A 22,451-nucleotide genomic window follows, 5' to 3' on the forward strand; every position below is an offset into this window, starting at 1 on the left:
AGCTACCACAGGTTCATTGACAGATCAGGGTCAGGGCCCAGTGACTGGGACCCTTCACTGCTGCAGCTTTCACTGTCTTTGTGGAGTTTGATCTACTGCCAGCTCCACCATTGAGGTCTTAGTTGGATCGTTCTTTGTCTGGAACCTTCCCTTTGTCATCATCACTGTGGTGACCATACCAGGAGATAAATTCCAGATGGCGTCGCTCTTGGGATCTCAGTCACCAGCCTCTCCATGACAAGGTGACGATCCTCGGAGAAGGATGTTGTACTAACGAGCCGCTTGCTTCTCCCTCACACGTGGGACTGGCAAAGATCTCACAACCCTCTATGAACAAAGGAAGAGGTGTGAATTTCCCAGTGGCTTGGCCTTCAATGCTCCTCAGAGACCAACGAAATGGACTGCACTTATACAGCACCTTCAACACTAAGAGGATGCCCTGTTTGTAACTTGTGGGTCATTATAAATGTTCAATGAGATATAGACCTCGTGATAAAACCTCTAAATATCAACTTTGCCTTTACACTCTGGGCGACAGGAAAAGAAATCCATTTGGTGCTCTCTTTTTAAATTTGGCTTTTAACAACTAAATTTAAAAGACAGTAAAGCTGCAGACTGCGCAGTTAGAAACAACCGACAGTCAGGCGAATGGCAGTAAACTGGGGTGAGCTGGAGCAGTGGGCGGATGGACTGGAACGATTCAAAAACATTGAGTGCCCATTTCATTCCAGGAAAACGGCTAAATCCCTCCTTGTTACACGGACATGGGCTGCAATACAAGGAGCTGTAGTTATAGTTTGAGCTGTTAGACATGTTTTATTTTCCTGTGTCCCACCGGGCAGGTATGCAGATTTCTGTTCAAAGTGGGCTTAGTTCGGCCCCATGAGAATAATGTGAATAGTTTCCGGGATATTTGTAATATGGTGCTTTTATTGGTCCCTGCAAATGAGGGCAATGTCTGGGGGCTGAGATGATTAAACTGCAACAACCACACCCACCTCCCTTTGTGTAAAGTGTGGTTCCAGCCAGTGGGTTCAATTCACTTTCTCTCAACTGTAAATGAAAATCATCCTCCTGACCACACTGCAGCCTCCCAGACTCGATATTCAACATCATACAGCCTGTTGTCTCTAATTCTCTCAGAACCGTCAGTTCTGCTGCAGCTCGTCCATTTGTAACATTGACTCAGTTTTTCTCTCTCCATTAACAGGCCTGCTGGGCATTTCCTACAGCTCTGCCTTTCACAACTGTTATATCCCTTTGTGTGTGCCCCTCTCCCTCGCTGTTGAGTTTTATGTTCCTTTGTTCATGTTCCACCTCCCTAATAAATTCATTCATTACCGACCCGGTGACCTCATCTACAACGTACCCCACGAGAACTCTGACCCTTTGCTTTACCGACCCCCCCATCCTCCTTTTGATTTAAAACGAACCTGTTTTCAATCTTTCCCAGTTCTAACATCCTCAACCTGAAACATTCATTCTGTTTCTCTTTCCACAGATGCAGCCTGAACATCTGAGTGTTTCTAGCATTTTCTGTAGCATGGTAGTGTATTGGTTAGCACCACGCTTGATGGTACCAGCAACCCGGGTTCAATTCCCACCACTGTCTGTAAGGAGTTCGTACACACTCCCTGTGACTGTGTGGGTTTCCTCGGATGCTCCACTATCCTCCCACAGTCCAAAGGTGGGAGGTTAATTGGACATTGTAAATTATCCCATAATTAGGTTGATCCCATTAAAGAATTATCACCAACAGCAAAACAGAAGTGGTTTATTTAATCAACAATGATCATAAAGAGGCTTCCAGGTAACATGTTTAAAATACAAATGCACACATGTACAAACAGTATAGGATTAAAATATCCCAAAATCACCCTCCAATACAACATTCAAACTCATAGAGATTTATTGCAGTTTCACTGCTCACTGTACAGAAATGGGAGGGACTTTGTGAGGAAATGCTGTACCTGGTATTGGTACTGGGGAAAATCACAATCTTTATGGGATTTCGGATGACAGCATCAGTGTAACAGCCAGAGCAGTTTTAATACTTGTACAAAGTGGAAAGTACTTCTGTGCTTGGATTCACTGGTTTAGTCTGATACAACAACACAAAGGTGGGGTGGAGTCTACACACTGTCCTCAGTTTGACTAACAGCAGACAATCTGGACAGGAAAATGCCAAATTTGATGTAGATTCCACAATGATTGCAAATGTGATCAGTGCAGATGGGCAACAAGGTCAGCATGGACTTGGTGGGCCGAAGGGCCTGTTTCTGTGCTGTGTGACTCTGTGACCCTTCTCAGAGTGGCTCAGGAGTAATAGTTGGATGTTTGTAGATTGGTGAAGAAAATGCTCATCACTGATGTGTCACTCTGAGTTGGATAATGCCGGCCTCATTATTATACTCAGGGTTAACGATGCGTGAATGAATGGGGATTATTGCAGCAGCAAGGAGTAAAGTGTGAGATGTGGTAGAGATCAGCAATGAATGATCCCGAGGCAAGGAATCTGAGAGGCAGTGATCTTGTCACAAAACAACAAATTTCATCTCATAACACAGTGACAATAAACCTGATTGTGGTTGTCATCATCAGGCAAAGCAGTTCAGCTGTGTGTGGGAGCTGCGTTTGATGTCCCAGACTGCAGTCAGGACTGTCTTCTGAAGCACATATTATGTAGTTATTGCACCTTCCAGAGATCTAAATCAGAGACAAACCCATAAGGTCTTGTGGACCGAGCCCCTCTGGGCTCCTCTTTCATGGTTCCTTAAAATGATTCTGATCCCAATGAGAATTTTGCCAGATTATCAAGGATTGAATTTCTCACCGGAAGCTGAGAGCTGAAATGAGTGCAGTGTTGTTCTCACTCAGGGTGAGACAAGTTACAGCTGCAGAGCACCATGTTCCCACTGTTGGAGGGAAGGATTTTCCAGGCTCCAGTCTACAGCAGGGACACAGAACCTGCCCTTACAGTCACCTCTGGAACTGAAGGCTGCCGTGTCCCTTCTAACTGACCGGATGATTTTCAGCTTCAGCTTCGTGACCTGGGCTGAGAGTTTGTAATTCCTGCACTTCTCCATGATCCTAAAATAGACAGAATGTGTTTGTTATACATGATGACAAATCTTCACTTTGTTCACTGAGATAAAGATGGGACAGAGTGATGGGCAGAGTGGGGAGAGGGGTGAGGGACAGGGCAGGGGAGGGGAGTGGGACGAGGGAGAGGCAGAGGTGACTAATTGGACATAACTGATGTTACAAAGGGGTCAGACAGAGACAACCACTTTCTGCAGAACCAGACACAGACTGGGAGAAATGGTAAATATCCATAATCGTGTCCAAACAGGAATGTCATGAAACCCTAAGGGATCCTGTCCATTAAATTAAATTTAACCAGATATTATCGACAATAACAGAGGTCAGGATTCCCACTAACCCGTGTGTCAATAAATGAGAGAGAGTGGTGTTATAAATACAGCAGGAAGATTCCAGTGAGTTCATACATGTGTGAATTGAGAGAGGGAGAAATAACAGTGAATTTACAAACTGTTTAAACACAAGAAAACTGCAGGAATTTAAATGAACAAAATACCTGTTCTATTTCAGCACAGCCGTTCTCATTAGTTCCTTTGTTTCTGTCTGTAATGAATGAAATAATCCCTTATAAATTCCAGATGAATGATATATATATATTGAAGATTATTTGTTACTATTTTAACCAACCATTTATTCACAGCTGAGTCACAGATTTGTACAGCACAGAAACAGGCCCTTTGGCCCATCTCATCATGCTGTGCATTTTGCCCATCGACACCAATCCCATTTGTCCACATGAGGTCCATACCCTTCTAAACCATGTCTATTTAAATGCCTTTCTAAATCCATCTTGTAATATTAAACATAGCATGTCCTCCTCTGTCAGTGTGTTCCAGATGTCAATTATTCTCTGTTTCAAAAACTAATCTCACAGATCTCCTTCAAAACTCCTTCCTCTCAGCTTAAACCCAAAAGTAGTTATTTATACCCCTACCACACTATGGGAAATGATTTTCACTCTCTACCCCATCTATGCCTGTCACAACCTTGTATACTTATGAAGGTCACTCCTCAGCTGCCTTCACTCCAGGGAAACCAAGCCCAGCCGATGCAATCTCTCCCCAGAACCAAACTCCTCCAATCCAGCAACATCCTGGCGAATCTCCTCTGCACTCTCTCCAGTGCAACCACATCTTTCCTGTAGTGTTGTGACCAGAACTACACACAGTACTCCCAGTCTGGCCTATTCAGTGTTTTGTAAAGTTGCAATGTAGAATCATAGAGAATACAGCACGGGTACAGGCCCTTCAGCCCAACCAGTCCATGCTGACCACATTGTTCTCCCAGCTCGTAACAATTTACTGTATTTGTCCCATATCCCTCCAAGCACTGTCCCTGAATGTACCGATCCAAGTATTTCCCACATGAAAAGATTGTACTTCCCACAACCACTTCCTCTGGCAGTTCATTCCATCTACTCACCAACCTCTGTGTGAAAAATTGCTCCTCAGATCCCAGTTAAATCTTTCCCCTCTCACCCAAAATCTCTGCCCCCTAGTTTTGGGCTCCCCTCTCTGGGGAAGGCTGATTCCATCCACCTTATCTATGTTTCTCATTATTTTAAACATTTCTACAAGGCCTCATTCCCCCATGTTCCAATCCATAAAGACTTAGCCTGGCCAAACTCTCCCTATAACTCTCATCTTGGCAATATCCTCGTAAATCCTTTCTGCACTCGTTTTAGTTTAATTACATCTTTCCTATAACAGGCTGAACAAAACTGTACACAGTACTCCAAGTGTGGCCTTACCAATGACATACAACTGCAGCATAATGTCCCAACTCAATGTCCTGACTGAAGATGGTCAGCATGCTAAATGCCCCTTCCACCACCCTGTCTACCTGTGACACCACTTTCAGTGAACGACGAACTCCCTGGTACCCGACCATTCAGAATACCAGTCCCACACCGGTTTGACTTTCCAAAATGCATCCAATACCTTATACTTATGCATTGAAATCTATTTGCCACGTCTCGGCCCACTTCTGTAAATTTTCAGGATCACTGTGCAATCTACGATAATCTTCTTCACAATCATCAACATCTCCTCATTTTGTGTCCTCTGCATATCTGCTGACCAAGCCTTGTGTATTCACATCCAAATCATTCTATAAATAATGTGACAAAGGTCCCAGCACTGACCCATAGAGCACTGTGGTAAACTATGTATACCTGTCTGGACACGCCCCTCTGCTGACTGCTCCTGTGGCTCCTCCCACAGACCCCTGTATAAAGGCGATTGGAGTCACTGCTCCTCCCTCAGTCTCCAAGATGTCGTGGTCACGTTTGCAGCTGATGAAAGCCTATCATTTGCCTCCTGTCTCCGAGAGTTATTGATGGTGCATCAAGCACACCACTAATCACTGGTCTCCATTCCCAGAAACAACCTTTAAACACCCTCTGATTCCTCCATTCGAACTAATTTTGAAACCACCCAGGGAGCATTCCCTGGATTCCATGGGTCCTAAACTGCCAGAGGTGCCCACCATGTGGGGCTCTGAAGGTTTTGCAAAGGTCAAAGCAGACAGTATCCACTGTTCTACTCTCATCTATAATTTTAATTACTTCTTCAAGGAACTCACAATGATTGTTCAAATATGACTTCCCAGACAAAGCCATGCTGACTTCTCCTAACTTCCTTACTGGACTCTATCCATCCAAATCCTGGAGCTCCTGTCCCTCAGGAATCCTCTCCACCATTGACATCAGGCTGACCAGCCTGTGATTTCCCCGGCTTCTCCTTGCTTCACTTTTTAAACACCTCAATGGCATCGGCCATCTCCCAGTCCTTTTGAAACTTCAGTCGTGGCTGATAATCAGGCAAACACCTCTGTAAACGCCTCCAACGTTTCCTCTCTCACCTCCCGTAAAGTCTGAGGATATACTCAGGCAGACCCTGGGGATTTACCCCTATTAATACACCACAAGGCTGCAAATACCTCTTCCTTCTCAATATGAAGTTTCTCCAAAACATGTTCACCTTTTTCCCTTATCTCTGTCCGGCAGATCTCTAAGGGCACCTACTGTCTCCCGACACACCCTTTTGCTCCTGGTGTATCTATTGAGCTTGGGGGTTTCCTTTCTACTTTCCAGCCAGATCCACCTCATACCCTCACTTTGCCATCCTTAATCTTTGCCTTCCTAATTCTTAAACTTTTTTTATAGACATCAAAGGTCTCACATTTCCTCAACCTCCTAAGCACAGTGTATGCTTCTTTCATTAACTTGACCATAAACTCAGTTTCTCTTGTTAGTTAGTGTTCCTTAAATTTACCTGGTTTACACCACCCTAACAGGAACATGGACTCCTAATAACACACTCTCAAAATCTCCCCACGTGCTTCCTGTCCTTCAAACAATCTCTTCCAATCAACAACTGTTGGATCCTGCCTAATTACCTCAAAATTAGCCCTGTTCCAGTTTTGGATCCTAACCTGTTCTCCTATGTTATCCTTTTCCATCACTACCTTAAAATTAAAAGAATTACGGTCATCAGAGCCAATGAGGTTTGGCAAGCCTGCCTACAATTCCCTTTCTTTTGCCTTTCTCCCTTCTTAAAGGACAGAGTGACTTTTGCAATCTTCTGGTCCTCTGGGACCATGTCTGAGTCAAGTGATTCTCAAAAGATCATGACCAATGCATCTGTTACCTCTTCAGCAACATCTCTCAGGACTCTGGGATATGGTCCATCTGGTCCAGGTGACTTATCACATTAAGACTTTTCAGTTTGCCTAGCACGCTTTTCTTTGTAATAGCAATGGCACTCACTCCTGCTCCCTGACACTCACGGACCTGACAGTGAAGACACTTGCAAAGTACCCAATAGATTCGTCTGCCAATTCATTCTCCCACATTACTACCTTCTCCTTTATCTACTGATATCTTTCATAATCCTACTGACTCCCTTGGCTATTTTGACTGCAGCTCCTCCCACCCAGTCTCCTGTAAAAATGCCACCACATCTATTCCCAGGATAAGATTTTCCTTTCCAGGACATCAGAGAAGTCCTACTTCAAGGAACAGGGCTTTCCTACCCCTACAACTGATGCTACCCTCACCTGCATCCTCTCCATTCCTGGACATCCACCCTCACCACATCATCTCAGCCCCTTAACAGGGGGAAAGTTCTCCTTGTCCTCACCTACCACTCACGAATATCCAGCAGATCATTCTCTGCAACCTCTGCCATCTTCAATGGGACCCAACCACCAAATGACATTTTTACCTCCCCCTCACCTTTCTACTTTCTGTGATTCCCTTGTTCATTCATCCCTCCCCATTAATCTCCCTCCTGGCACATCCCTGCAAGTGAAAGAGGTGCTAAACCTGCCCACTCACCTCATCACTCAGCTCGGTCCAAGGCACTAATGTATTGCCCCCAGGTGAGGCAACACTTCATCTCCAATCTATTGGGCTTGTCTACTGTAACTGGTGCTCCTGATGCAGCCTCCTCTACATTACTGAGACACGATGCAGATCGGGAAACATTTTGTTGAGAACCTTCCCTCCATCTGCAAACAAGCAGAGTTTTCCAGTGGCCAACCATTTAAATTCTATTCCCCAGTCTGACATGTCGGTCCAAGGCCTCCTCCACTGTAATGTGAGGCCAGTCTCAGGCTGGAGGAGCAAAACCCATTATTCCATCTGGTAGCCTCCAACCTGATGGCATGAATAACGATTTCTCCAACTTTCAGTACTTTTCCCCTCCTCTTCCCTCTTCTACTATACCCACTCTGGCACCACCCTCTGCTCCCCCCTTCTTTTCTCCTCACCTATCACCTTCCCTGGTGCCCCTCCTACTTCCCTTTTTCCCCATGGTGCACTCTCCTCTCCTGTCAGATTCCTCTCCAGCCCTTTGCCTTTTCCAACTATCACCTCCCAGTTTCTTACTTCATCCCACTCCCCCACCCAGCTGTTTTCTCATATCACATTGTAGCTTGTACTCCTTCCCCTTCCCCAGAACATTGTTCTGGCTTCCTCTCCTTCCTTTCCAGTCCTGAAGAAGTGTCTCAGCCTGAGACGTCAACTATTTATTCATTTCCGTAGATGCTGCCTGACTTGCTGAGTTCCTACAGCATTTTGTGTGTGTTGCTATGAACTTGGAATCCTCAGTCTCTCTGTTCAACATTTCTACCAGGTACTGCAGTTGTCCAAGCCCTGTTTTGATTTGACAAAATGCATGACCTTGTACTTGTCAGGATTAAGTTCCAGTTGCTAATGCTCTACCCAATTTTCCATCTGCTCCATATCCTATTGCAGACCTGGACAGTTTTCCTCCCCACCCACAACACCCCCAATTCTCATGTCATCTGCAAACTTACTAATCATAATACTATACTCACAACTAAGTCATTAATATAGAACCATAGAACACTACAGCACAGTACAGGCCCTTCACCCCTCCATGTTGTGCCAACCCGTATAATCCTTAAAAAAAGTACTAAACCCACACTACCCCATAATCCTCCATTTTTCTTTCATCCATGTGCTCTTAAATACCCCTAATGTTTTAGCCTCCACCACCATCCCTGGTAAGTCATTCCAGGCACTCACAAACCTCTGTGTAAAAAACTTACCCCTGATGTCTCCCCTAAACTTCCCTCCCTTAATTTTGTACATATGCCCTCTGGTGTTCGCTACTGGTGCCCTGGGAAACAGGTACTGACTATCCACCCTATCTATGCCTCTCATAATCTTGTAGACCTCTATCAAGTCCTCTCTCATTCTTCTACGCTCCAAAGAGAAAAGTCCCAGCTCTGCTAACCTTGCTTCATATGACTTGTTCTCCAATCCAGGCAACATCCTGGTAAATCTCCTCTGCACCCTCTCCATAGATTCCACATCCTTCCTATAATGAGGTGACCAGAATTGAACACAATACTCCAAGTGCAGTCTGACCAGAGATTTGTAGAGTTGCAACATGACCTCTCTACTCTTGAACTCAGTCCCCCTGTTAATGAAGCTGAGCAACCCATAGGCTTTCTTAACTACCCTATCAACCTGTGCAGCGACCTTGAGGGATGTATGGATTTGAACCCCAATGTCCCTTTCTTCATACACACTCTTAAGTAATTGACCATTAATCCTGTACTCAGTCTTCTGCTTAATCCTTCCAAAATGCATCACCTCACACTTGTCTGGATTGAACTCCATCTGCCATTTTTCTGCCCAACTCTGCAGCCTGTCTATATCCTCTTGTAACCTTCAACCACCTACAGTTCCATCTACAACTCCTCTAATCTTCGTGTCATCCGCAAACTTGCTCACCCACCCTTCCGCCTCTACATCCAGGTCATTTATAAAAATCACAAATAGCAGGGGTCCCAGGACAGATCCCTGCGGCACTCCACTAGTCACTGACCTCCAGGCAGAATACTTTCCTTCTGCAACTACGCTCTGCTTTCTTCCTTTAAGCCAATTTCTTATCCCAACAGCCAAGGTTCCACTTATCCCATAACTCATGACTTTCTGGATGAGTCTCTCATGAGGGACCTTGTCAAATGCTTTGCGAAATTCCATGTAGATCACATCCACTGCTCTACCCTCATCAATTTATTTTGTTACCTCTTTAAAAAACTGAATCGTGCTCGTGCGGCATGATCTTCCCTTCACAAACCCATGTTGACTATCCATGGGTAGACTGTACTTCTCCAAATGCTCGTAGATCCTATCCTTAAGAATCCTTTCCAGTAGTTTGCAGACCACCAACATAAGACTCACCGGTCTATAGTTCCCAGGTTTCTCCCTATTACCTTTTTCAAACAAGGGAACTACATTTGCCATTCTCCAGTCCTCCGGCCCTTCCCCTGCAGCCAAAGAGGATTCAAAGATCATAGCTAATGCTCCAGCGATCTCTTCTCTCAATTCCCACAACAACCTAGGGTGTATCATATTTGGCCTTGGGGATTTATTAATCTTAATGTTTTTAAGAAGATCCAACACTTCTTCTTCCTTAATCTCCACAATGTCCAGCACACAGGCCCGCTCTACCTCGACCTCATCCTGATCAAGATCCTTTTCACTTGTGAATACTGAGGCAAAGTATTAATTTAGGACCTCCCCAACCTCCTCCGCCTCCAGGCACATGTTGCCCTCTTTATCCTTTAGCGGTTCCACCTTCGTTCTTGTCATCCTCCTATTCTTCACATACGCATAGAACGCCTTGTGGTTCTCCTTAATCCTACATGCCAAGGCCTTCTCATGCCCCCTTCAAGCTCTCCTAAGTCCTTTCTTTAGCTCCTTCCTGGCTACCCTATATTTCTCATAAGCCCCTCCTACCTTGTGCTTCTTATATCTAACATATGCTTCCTTTTTCCTCTTGACGAGTTGCCTCACGTGTTTCGTCAGCCACTGTTCCGTTTTCCTACCATTTTTTCCTTGCCTCAGTGGGACAAACCTATCCTGAACCCAGCTCAAGTGGTCGCTAAACTTCTCCCACATTACTTCTGTGCTTCCCCCTTTGAACATCTGTTTACAATTTACTCTCGCTAGCTCCTGCCTCATCTCTTCAAAGTTAGGCCTTCCCCAGTTAAGCACTTTACCATTTTGTCTGATTTTATCCCTTTCCATAGCTATGCTGAAGCTAAGGGAGTTGTGATCACTCTCATCAAAATGCTTCCCACCAAGAGGTCTGACACCTGACCAGGTTCATTACCCAGAACTAGATCCAGTAATGTATATCACAAAGTGCAGAAGCCCTCGAACCATTCACTACTGTACACAACTAGGTGCAGACTTCAAATCAGAATTAAACTTTCTTCCAACACGACCTCTGCCTTCTGTCACCTTGGATCCTGGGTGTGTTTGGCTTCTGGATCAGTCTGTCATGTGGGACCATGTCAAATGACTTACTGAAGTCCACATGGAGAACATCTTTCACATTGCCTTCATCAATTTTCTTTGCTGTCTCCTCAGATTAGAGAGATTGGGTTTCCCGGACTTTGGGCCTTACTGACAAATCCATAATCAGATCCCGACCTTTCCAATTGTACACAACTTCAATGCCTTAGAATTGCCTCCAATAATTTCCCGGCAGGCACAGAAGGAATTCACCTGAACTCAGCCCAAAAGTTCCAGACTTCCACTCTCCAGCAGGAGACCTAAACCCCATCAGCTCACCGACTGTGAGATTCCAGCGTCTCTGAGCAGAACTTCCAACAAAAGCAGTAAAATTCGGGCCAGACCTGTTCCCGAGTGACAGCAGCCAGTTGGGACAGAGTTGATAATGTGCTGGAGATTTCCCCACAAAGGCTCCCTTTAGAAGCTGAAGTGATGGTGAGACCAGGGGAAAGTTTTCACAGTGATTGAGATCTTTAGAAAATGCTTTGATTTTGATACTTACCGCAAACTGGAAAGAATCTGGACAACGCTATCACAACTGTGACCCCGAATAGAGCGAACAGGATCCAGATTGGAATGTTGGTCGTGCAGCTTTGATCTGAAATGGACAGAAGTGAACCCACTGAGTAAATTCACACTGATTCTCCACACCAACTCCCAGTTTAAAAGTACATTTAACATAGTCATATGTCCAACGGCATTTATGAGACAAAGCAACAAGTTAATCATAGTTCAAAGTAAATTTATTACCCAAGTGTGTATACATCACTGTTTACTAATGCAAGATTCACTTTCTTGCAGGCATTCACAGTAGAACAGGGAAGTTCAATAGGATCAGTGAATAGCTACACACAAACACAGACAGACAAACAGGCAGTTCAACAGAAAACAAACTGTGCAGCTAAAAGAAGCACGAGTTGTGGAGTCCTTGAAAATGTGTCCATAGTTTGTGGCATCAGTTTGGTATTGAGGTGCGTGAAGTTCTCCACACTGGTTCAGGAGCCTGATAGTTGAGGGTAATAACTGTTCCTGAAGAGGGAGACACCCCGCGAGTGCAGAGGCCTCCCCGCCTGCCACTGCGAGCCACACCGTGATAGGCCGCTCACAGACTCCTTCCCGACTGCGATCAAAAGGAAGGTAGTCGGCACTGAGCTCTCGCGCTCCTTCGGCATTCATCTTCATGTCTCAATCTTCCTCGCGCTTTCATCAACAATTAGTGGACGCTTTAATCGGTGAAATGGAGTCGAACATTGGCTCACATCCCATCTCAAAGGTTCTTCACCTTGAGGCCTTCCGAGTACATGCTTGCTTCCTGGAATCTTCTTGAAGAGAGTGAAGTGCCGGATCACACAAACGATCTCCAGACTAAATCACTGGCTCTAACAGGTCCAGAAACACATTAAATATGAAAAACAGACGTAAAAGACATTTTTGTGGGCTTACTGGAAGATGTTGACTGAGGGAGCATTGGACACTGTGCCAATCTGACCACTTTAAACTTTAAAATGCCATTGGATCTGTGGTAAGCCTCACAGTCACAAGTGAGTGGTGCGGACAATCCAGCGCATCTGTAGGTGTAAACTTCACACTATTCAGGATATTTACAAGGACAGGTGTGTAAAAAGGGCCCGTAGGATCTCTGGGGACCCAAGCCATCCCAACCACAATCTATTCCAGCTGCTACCATCCGGGAAGCGGTACCACAGCATAAAAGCCAGAATCAACAGACTCCAGGACAGCTTCTTCCACCAGGCCATCAGACTGATGAACTCACATTGAATTGAGTGTACTCTATATTCCATTGACTGTTCTATTTATTATCAATTATATTAAGTTTACTATGATTGCACATTGGACATTTAGATGGAGACATAAAGATTTTTACTCCTCATGTATGTGAAGGATGTAAGAAATAAAGTCAATTCAATTCAACATGCAGACCCCTGACCTCTCTCTACAACAACCTGTCTCAGTTGTAGAAGAAGTATTCAGGCCTAGGTCTTGGAACTTAGTGATTATCTTCGAGAGGATGATAGTGATGAATGCTGAGTTGTGGTCAATGAAGAGCATCCTGATGTTTGCATCTTCACTGTCCAGATGTTCCAGGGCTGAGTGGAAAACCAATGAAACGGCATCCGCTGTTGACCTGTTGTGAATGTAGGCAAATTGGAGTCAATTCAAGTCACTTCTTAGGCGGGGGTTTATATGCTTCATAACCAACTCTCAAAGCACTCCATCACTGTGGACAGAAATGCAACTGGATGATAGTCACTGAGGCAGGTCACCACGTTCTCGTTGGGCATCGGTGTGATTGAAGTTCTGCTTGAGGCAGTATCTCAGACTGCTGAAGTAAGAGGTTAAATATGTCAGAAACACTCCTGCCAGTTGATCAGAACAGGTCTTCTCTACTTGACCTGGTACATTGTCTGGCCAGATACTAACACCGGTTTCACCCGTCTGAAGGATGCTCTGACATCAGCCACAGACACTAAAATCACAGGGTCGGCAGAGGCTGAGGGAGCTCATGAAGGTGCCCACATGTTCTGTTGGTCAAAGTGAGCTTCTTCAATGTCCACATGTTCCAGGGCTGAGTGAAGAGCCAGTGAATAGTGATCTGTTGTTGATCTGTTGTGACTGTCGACAAGTTGAAGTGAATCCAAGTCACTTCTCAGGCAGGAGTTGATATGGTTCATAACCAACCTCTCACGGCACTTCATCACAATGGATATCTGTGCTACTGGATGTTTATCATTGAGGCAGGTCTCCATTTTCTTGTGGGGTGCCAGCGTGAACACAGAGGACATTGAACTCATCAACAACCTTGTGGTCATTTCTGTTGCTTGGTTTAGCTTTGTGGGAGGTGATGGCATTCAAGCCCAGTCACAGCTGTCGAGCATCCTGACCAGGCAGCATCTGTGGAAAAGAGTAAACGGTCAACGAGATCTGATGAAGGATCTCGGTCCAAAATGTCGACTGTTTACTTTTTTCTATCGATGCTGCCTGACTTACTGAGCTCCTCCAGCATTTTGTCTGCATTGATTTGGATTTCCCACATCTGCAGATTTTCTCCTATTTGTCAAGCATCCTTCTACAATTCAAGTTTGGTCCGGAATTCCCACTTTAAATGTGAGAAAACACTTCAGGCTCTCAATTTATTACCAATAAAACCATGTGATTAATTGCAGAGCCAATTAACATAAACCTTAGAAGTTCAATAACCTTGTCTGGCCACATCCAACCTGACACAATGTGACGATGTGACAGCAGGTGCTGGTGTTCCATATAAAGCAGTTCACAATGTACTGACTGAGATACTCATTCCATTCCTGCACTGAGTAACATAGCAACCATTTTAATGTAATTTAAGAATATTTGTGCACATACCTTTAGTCACAATCCAGCAAATGAGGGCAATGAGGATGAAGACAAGAGACACAATGTTACAAATATTCAGGCGCCACCACCACTGCTTGTCGTCTAGAGTCCACAGGGAGAAATGAACAACAACATTAGAACTGTTTCAAACTGTTTCCAAACTGATCAACACAAACAGTTCTACATATGTTTCAGTGGACAAGTGTTCCAGATAACAGACATGGACTGGGATTGGTCAGGTCGGCTGTGATAATGAATGTCCTAAACATGAGACAATCCCACCAGGTTGGAAAAGGACCAGGTGTCAGAGCAATGCAGTGAGGGAGGGTCAGAGAGTTCACTCCACTGTCAGTGTGTGGAGATCCCCGGAGAGACTAAAGACCTTGTCGTTAGTTCTGGAAATATACTGTAAAACCTGGGTATCCATTAACCTCAGGCCGTGAAAATGGAAATGGCAGGAAGACTGCAGTCTCTCTGTGTACACACTGAGCCAATGAGACAAGACCCCTCTGTAAATAAGCTCAGTTGTATTATCCCAGTGATCCAGTGCTGCAATTGACATGGTCTTGCCAGTGGTGATAATAACCAGTCCCAGCTTCAGCAATGGAGTTACACTGTTTGACTGGGAACCCTGTCCCCATGGTGAATATTGGAACATTACGGCACCTCAATGCTCAAAGGTGTCGGTGGTGACAGGAGATGCTCTAATCCAAGGTGAAAAGGTGACAATATGGGGACAGGCAGGTCAGCATGAAAGATTGGGCATTTAACGGTAAATGAAGGTCGAGGCTGATCGGAGTGCAGACCATGCAGCTGCCGGCTATTTGACGTTGGTGCTTTCGAGTTGGCGTGATGGCAGCGTGTAGTGAAACCACGAGCGACTGTCTTGGACATTTCTTTTGTGATCGCAAGACCCTGTTGGACATTGATTGCCGCAGGGCTGCTTCCCAGGCAGCGAGGCAGCAGTGCCGCCTCAGTTGTAGTGATGTCTATGCCTCCGTCCTTGGGCTTGTGTTACAGTGTGGGGTCCGGGCTAGGTGAGGGGGTGGGCTCTCCCATTGGTGCTGCCCCACCCCGGTGTTGGCTTGATGGAATTATAGGCTGGACTGCTGGGAACCGTCATTTATGGACGTCATGCAGGGTCTTGAAAAATGTGTTTTCCAACCTAATTATGTACTTGTTTTTACTTTTTTTTATTTTGAATGCACGGACATGTTTTTGCACCTTGGCCCAAGGGGAACACTGTCTCATTCAGCTGTTTGGTTTGAATGAAAATTAAACCTGATTTCATTTGATTTGATCCTCACCTCAAAGCGAACTTGGTGTTATATTATGATTTGACAGCATGATGTGTCAATCATTAATGAATTGACCCTCCCTCCTCAGGGTCACCTCTCCCAAAGCCCCCTCTGCAGTCGGGTCAGAGTTGACTCCCGAACAACTCCAGACATTCTGTGTCACCACTTCATATCTCAACCTGTCAATCATGCTGGACAATTACATTCTGGGTACCACAGGAATCCAGAGACTCTGTGGGGATGGGGGGGGGGGGTGTGGGAGGAGTTCATTTTGTCAACAGGAGTCACTCGGTATTTCTGCTGAAATGCAAATTAGACAATAACAGGTACCTGGGTATTTTTTCCTTGACCAGCACATGAATATAATAGCATATGCTGTAGAAAACACCAGTCCCACCATCGATGTAATGGCAACTCCTACATCCTCTGGTCTGAGGCCTGCAATTAAAAACAGTTGAATTACTGTGTCTGTGACCAAATCAAGGTGATAAGAGGAGAGAATGCTGCCTCTTGAACAGAAGGCTGATGCCCACATGAACTGAAAAACTCAGCTAATTTCCTGTGAAGAGGGACAGCAGTGACCTTCTCCAATTTCACACACCTTTCATCACACTCTGTTCAAGAGCAGATCTCTGCCAATGATCTCGTGCAGTCAGTGTGGGAGGGGATGTGGAACGTGGTTTATACTGAGCAAGGCTGAACAAAAAGCAGTGTGACAGAAACCGACAAGCTGATGAGTGATGCTGGTTTCATATTTCCTCATGATACAGAGGGATGTCACTGACACTTTGTCAGTTCTCAGAGCAAATCTCATCAACCCCATTCCCAACCACCCCCCTATTTCCCTGCAACCTATTTCTTGTCCGTGCTTCACCTGCTACTTGCTGAGGATTCCCAGCAGATTCAGTTTTTAATTCCAGGAGCAGGTGATTTAAACCCTCGAACTGTTCATGGCTGACAAATGACCCAGTTCCACACGGCCAGTGTTACGGAGGCTTTGTGGGGACGGGGATTGAGACCAGAACCCCCAGGATCCAGATACAGATCTGGGAAATCTACACCACACTCACTCAAATGGCAAAACTAAAACAGAGAATCAGCAGAGTCACGGGAAGGAATGGAGGGAGTGGGAAAGAAAATCAGCACCGGCAGAGTAAATGGTTGTTGCCAGGGTGTTCAGGAGCCCTGAGGGATGAAGGTCAGTAATTAATAGCTGCAGGTGTCCCAGTTCAGAGCTGCCACAGTGAATCCAATTGTTACAGGGGTGGCCAGAAACACATGTTGCAGTTACCCTGCGTTTCCACTAGAGGGGAGTGTTGTACAGGGAATGCCAACTCCACCGTCGTCGTCAGCCCATTCCACGCACTCACCAGTCTCTGTGTAAAAAACTCACCCCTGACATCTCCTCTGTATCTACTTCCAAGCACCTTAAAACTATGTCTTCTCGTGCTAGCCATTTCTGCCCTGGGAAAAAACCTCTGACTATCAATGCCTCTCACCATCTCATACACCTCTAGCAGGTCACCTCTCATCCTCCGTCGCTCAAAGGAGAAAAGGCCGAGTTCACTCAACCTATTCTCATAAGGCATGCTCCCCAATCCAGGCATCATCCTTGTAAATCTCCTCTGCACTCTGCTATGGTTTCTACATCCTTCCTGTAGTGAGGCAACCAGAACTGAGCACAGTACTCCAACTGGGGTCTGACCAGTCCTATATAGCCATAACGTTACCTCTCGGCTCCTAAACTCAAGCCCATGATTGATGAAGGCCAATGCACTGTATGCCCTCTTAACCTACCCAGGACTGCATAAAGTGCACAAAACAGTGCAGGCATGACAATAAATAATAAACAGGACAATAGGGCAGTAAGGTGTCATTCCAGGCTCCGGGTATTGAGGAGTCTGATAGCTTTGGGGAAGAAACTGTTACATAGACTGGTCGTGAGAGCCCGAATGCTTCGGAGCCTTTTCCCAGACGGCAGGAGGGAGAAGAGTTTGTATGAGGGGTGCTCATTCATAATGCTGTTTGCTTTGCAGATGCAGCATGTAATGTAAATATACATAATGGTGGGAAGAGAGACCCCCGATGATCTTCTCAGCTGACCTCACCATCCGCTGCAGGGTCTTGCGATCCGAGATGGAGCAATTTCCGAACTAGGCAGTGATGCAGCTGCTCAGGATGCTCTCAATACAATCCCTGTAGAATGTGATGAGGATGGGGGGTGGGAGATGGACTTTCCTCAGCCTTTGCAAAAAGTAGAGACGCTGCTGGGCTTTCTTTGCTATGGAGCTGGTGTTGAGGGACCAGGTGAGATTCTCCGTCAGGTGAACACCAAGAAATTTGGTGCTCTTAACGATCTCTACCGAGGAGCCGTCGATGCTCAGCGGGGAGTGGTCGCTCCGTGCCCTCCTGAAGGCAACAACTATCTCTTTTATTTTGTTCGCATTAAGAGGCAGGTTGTTGACTCTGCACCAGTCCGTTAGCCACTACACCTCCTCTCTGTAAGCTGACTCGTCGTTCTTGCTGATGAGACCCACCACGGTCGTGTCATCGGTGAACTTGATGATATGGTTCGAGCTGTGTGTTGCAGCACAGTCGTGGGTCAGCAGAGTGAACAGCAATGGACTGAGCACGCAACCCTGGGGAGCCCCCGTGCTCAGTGTGATGGTGTTGGAGATGCTGCTCCCGATCCGGACTGACTGAGGTCTCCCAGTCAGGAAGTCTAGGATCCAGTTGCAGAGGGAGGTGTTCAGGCCCAGTAGGCTCAGCTTTCCGATCAGTTTCTGAGGGTTGATTGTGTTGAATACTGAACTGAAATCTATGAAGTCTATGAACGTATGTGTCTTTTTTGTCCAGGTGGGTTAGGGTCAGGTGGAGGGTGGTGGCAATGGTGTCATCTGTTGAGCAGTTGGGACGGTATGCAAACCGCAGGGGGGGTCCAGTGAGGGGGGCAGCAGGGTCTTGATATGCCTCATGATGAGCCTCTCGAAACACTTCATGATGATGGATGTGAGTGCAACGGGACAGTAGTCATTTAGGCAGGACACTGAATACTCGGCATGGAGCCACCACGTCATTTTCCGAGTAAGAGAATCTCTTACTATCTTTTCTTTCAGTTAGTCCTGACGAAGGGTCTCGGCCTGAAACATTGACAGCGCTTCTCCCTATAGATGCTGCCTGGCCTGCTGTGTTCCACCAGTATTTTGTGTGTGTTGCTTCCAATTCCTAACTTCCACCCATAGAGACTCTGCAGACAACCCCTCTATGACTTCCTCCTTTTCTACAGCCGTGACCCTATCTCTGATCAGCAGTGCCACTCCCCCACCTCTTTTGCCTCCCTGTCTTTTCCAAAACATCTATAGCTTGGCACTCCAAGTAGCCATTCTTGCCCCTGAGTCATCCACGTCTCTGTAGTGGCCACAACATTAGATCTCCAAGTACTTATCTACGCTCTAAGCTCATCTTCTTTGTTCATAATACTCCTTGCGTTAAAATAGACACATCTCAAATCATCAGTCTGAGTGCATCCCTTCTCCATCACCTGCCTATCCTCCCTCTCGCACTGTCCACAAGCTTTCTCTATATGTGAGCCAACCGGCTCTTCCGCCGTCTCTTCAGTTTGGTTCCCGTCCCCCAGCAATTCTAGTCTAAACTCTCCACAACAGCCTTAGCAAAGCTGACCGCCAGGACATTGCTTCCCCTCGGATTCAAGAGCAACCCGTCCTTTTTGTACAGGTCACACCTGCCCCAAAAGAGGTCCCAATAATCCAGAAATCTGAATCCCTGCCCCCTGCTCCAATCCCTCAGCCACGCATTTATCCTCCACCTCATTCTATTCCTATACTCACTGTCACATAACACGGGCAGTAATCCCGAGATCACTACCTTTGAGGTCCTGTTTCCTTCCTAACTCCCTGTAGTCCAATTTCAGGACCTCCTCCCTTTTCCTACCTATGTCATTGGTCCCAATATGTACCACGACCATAACAAATGGTTGTCGTCAGGGTGTTCGGGAGCCCTGAGGGATGAAGGTCTTGTTATAGGGAGGCCAAAAACACATGATGCAGCTACCCTGCAGGTCCACTAGAGGGGAGTGTTGCACAGGGAATGACATCACGTGTCCCTGACATGGAAATGTGGGGTATAAGGGTGACCGGCACCCACAGTGCCTGGTTACATTTGTACAGTGTGTGTTACTCCTTTTTCACCCCAGGAAAAGGGATTCCCAGTTGGAAAACATGAACAAACCCATGTTCTGCAATTAAATTTCCTGCCCCAAGTTTCCCAGTCCAGATGCCCTCAAGCAGCAGCAGGACTTCCCATCTCCCCATGACTTTTATTCAGACCATGAGATATAGGATCAGAATTAGGCATTTGGTCCATCAAGTCTGCTCTGCCATTTCATCATGGCTGATCCAATTTTCCTCTCGGCCCCAATCTCTGCCTTCTCCCAGTTTCCCTTCATGCTCTGACCAATCAAGAATCTATGAACTTCTTCCTTAATTACACCATACACAAAGACTTGGCCTCCACAGCTGCATGTGGCAAAGAATTCCACAGATCCTCCACTCTCTGTCTGAACAATTCCTCCTCATCTCCATTCTGAAAGAACTCTGCTCTATTCTGAGGCTGTGTCCTCTGGACTTCAACTCTCCCACCATGGGAAACATCCTCCCCACATCCACTACATCAAGGCCTTTCACCATTCGATAGGTTTCAATGAGGTCACTCCTCATTCTTCTGAATTCCAGTGAATACAGACCTGGAGCCATCAAACGTTCTTCATATGACGAGCCATTCAATCCCGGGATCATTTTCCTGAATCTCCATTGAACCCTCTCCAGTTTCAGCACATCCTGTCTAAGGTAATGAGCCAAACCTGCTCACAGTACTCACCAGTGCTTCAGAAAGTTCAACATTACATCCTTGTTTTTCTATTCTCGTCCTCCTGAAATGAATGCTAACATTGCATTTGCCTTCCTCATCACAGACTCCACCTGCAAATTAACCTTCAGGGAATCCTGCACAAGGACTCTCAAGCCCCATTGCACCTCATTGTTTTGTATTTTCTCTCCATTTAGAAAATAGTCAACCCTTTCCCTTCTTCCAGCAAAGAGCATGACGATACAGTTCCCGACACGGTATTCCATCTGTCATTTCTTTCCCATTCTCTTAATCTCACAGTCCTTCTGTAGTCTCTCTACTTCCTTAAAACAACCTGCCAATCTATTTATCATCATATTGTCTACAAACTTTGCAACAAAGCCATCAATTCCATCATCCAAATTATTGACATATAACGTGAAAAGAATCCGTCCCAACACAGACCCCTGGAACACCACTAGTCACCACTGTTATCTGCTTTTCCTTTTCCTTTTCCTTTTCCAATACTTTTTGCATTGTGTAACGAACCCCGTAACTGGGTGTCTTACCAGCAAAGAGAGAAGTGTCCGTTGGAGTCTGGTACTATTTTCAAAACAGTGTTTATTAGTAAAATATACAAATCAATATCAACAATGCAAATATACAGATAATACACGTTAGCAATACTAAACCTAAAAGTGTGGGTATAATAATAATCAATAACAAACAAGCTCTATCGATGTCTAGGGGATAATGAATTGTCATATGAGAATATAAAGTTTAGTTCAGTTCATACAGGCTGAGGTAGTTGTTGGTCGATGTGTTGTAATTGTTGGGGAGGGAGAGAGAGAGAGAGAGAGAGAGAGCAAGCAAACAGTGACAGCCAAGCTTCCCTTTATGTTCTTGATCCGTCGATGCGTTGTTGTTGTGGCCATTCAGGTATGACCCCTCTGTCCTTTAGCTAGACCGTTCTTCTGTGGTGGACTCATCACCCAGGCAAGGGTGGACACACACACAAGCCCCCACCGGTCTCGCTGTAAACACTGTGAGTTAAAATTGACCGATCCTTCGTTCGGTCTCCGATGCCCCCACACCTTCTCGTGGGTTCCAACACTTAAGCAGTGCTCACTAGTGTGTCTCCTGGTGCATCTCTTGGTGTGTCTGAGGGGTGTCTCCCCAGACCTCACTTTTATCTCTACTCACGGGGTCTCAGGTGTCAATCAGTTTTGAATGGCTTAGTCCATCAAACCAGCCCACTCCGGCTGTCCACTGAGGAATTTTAATGAACAGAATAGTACCAAGTAAACAGCCCTCTCCAGAGCCGTGAGTCTTACAGGAGTCATAATATGGTGGGTCAACAAGTCTCTTTCTCCCGGTGTTATCTCTCCCTTGTCTGAAGCAAATGTTCCAGTCCCAGTATGTTTTTGTTCCATCTCTTTCTCTCTCATTAGCAGCCTGGAACAGTAATGGTTTGTAATTCTCCCAGGGGAGGGGGACATGGGCAACCCTGCACCCTTCTGCCCATCAGAGCTGTTCATCCTTTGTAACAATTGAAATATATGCAGCTCAGGACACAAGTCGCACCATGCACAATCTTTTGATCTTCATCTGTGGTCTTACCAACATCTGCCTCCACAACCTCTCCACTGATTGTTCTGACACTCTGGTTCCCATCTCCCTGCAACTCCAGTTTAAATCCCACCATGAAGCATCAACAAACCTTCCCTCTCCAGTTCAGGGGTAAATCATCCCTTCTGTACCAGTCTCACCAAAGTGATATACCTGTTGTTGAAGGGGATGGCCACAGGGGTTCTCTACACTGGTTCCTTAACCGCTTTCTCCTTCCTGACTGTCACCCAGTTTCCTGTGTCCTGCACCTTGGGTGTAACTACCACTTGATATGTCTGCTCTATCACCCCCTCAGCATCAAAAAAGATCTGGAATTCATCCAGTTCCAGCTTCAGTTCCTTAAC

The 22,451-nt window shown here is 45.8% G+C and overlaps 1 protein-coding gene across 1 annotated transcript in view; it reads right to left on the bottom strand.

The window, feature by feature from the left end:
• Positions 1-1,743: 1,743 nt before the first annotated feature.
• LOC132394530 (uncharacterized) overlaps positions 1,744-22,451 on the bottom strand; it is a 46,754-nt gene continuing 26,046 nt past the window's right edge. Inside the window, exons 5-8 of the mRNA XM_059970811.1 lie at positions 15,946-16,053; positions 14,327-14,419; positions 11,445-11,540; positions 1,744-3,090 (exon numbers count right to left, since the gene is read on the bottom strand). Of these exons, the coding sequence (XP_059826794.1) occupies positions 3,038-3,090; positions 11,445-11,540; positions 14,327-14,419; positions 15,946-16,053 (350 nt within the window). The 3' untranslated portion in view covers positions 1,744-3,037. The remainder of the gene's footprint in view (positions 3,091-11,444; positions 11,541-14,326; positions 14,420-15,945; positions 16,054-22,451) is intronic.

Source organism: Hypanus sabinus, chromosome 5 (genome assembly GCF_030144855.1).
Source record: "Hypanus sabinus isolate sHypSab1 chromosome 5, sHypSab1.hap1, whole genome shotgun sequence".
NCBI lineage: Eukaryota > Metazoa > Chordata > Chondrichthyes > Myliobatiformes > Dasyatidae > Hypanus > Hypanus sabinus.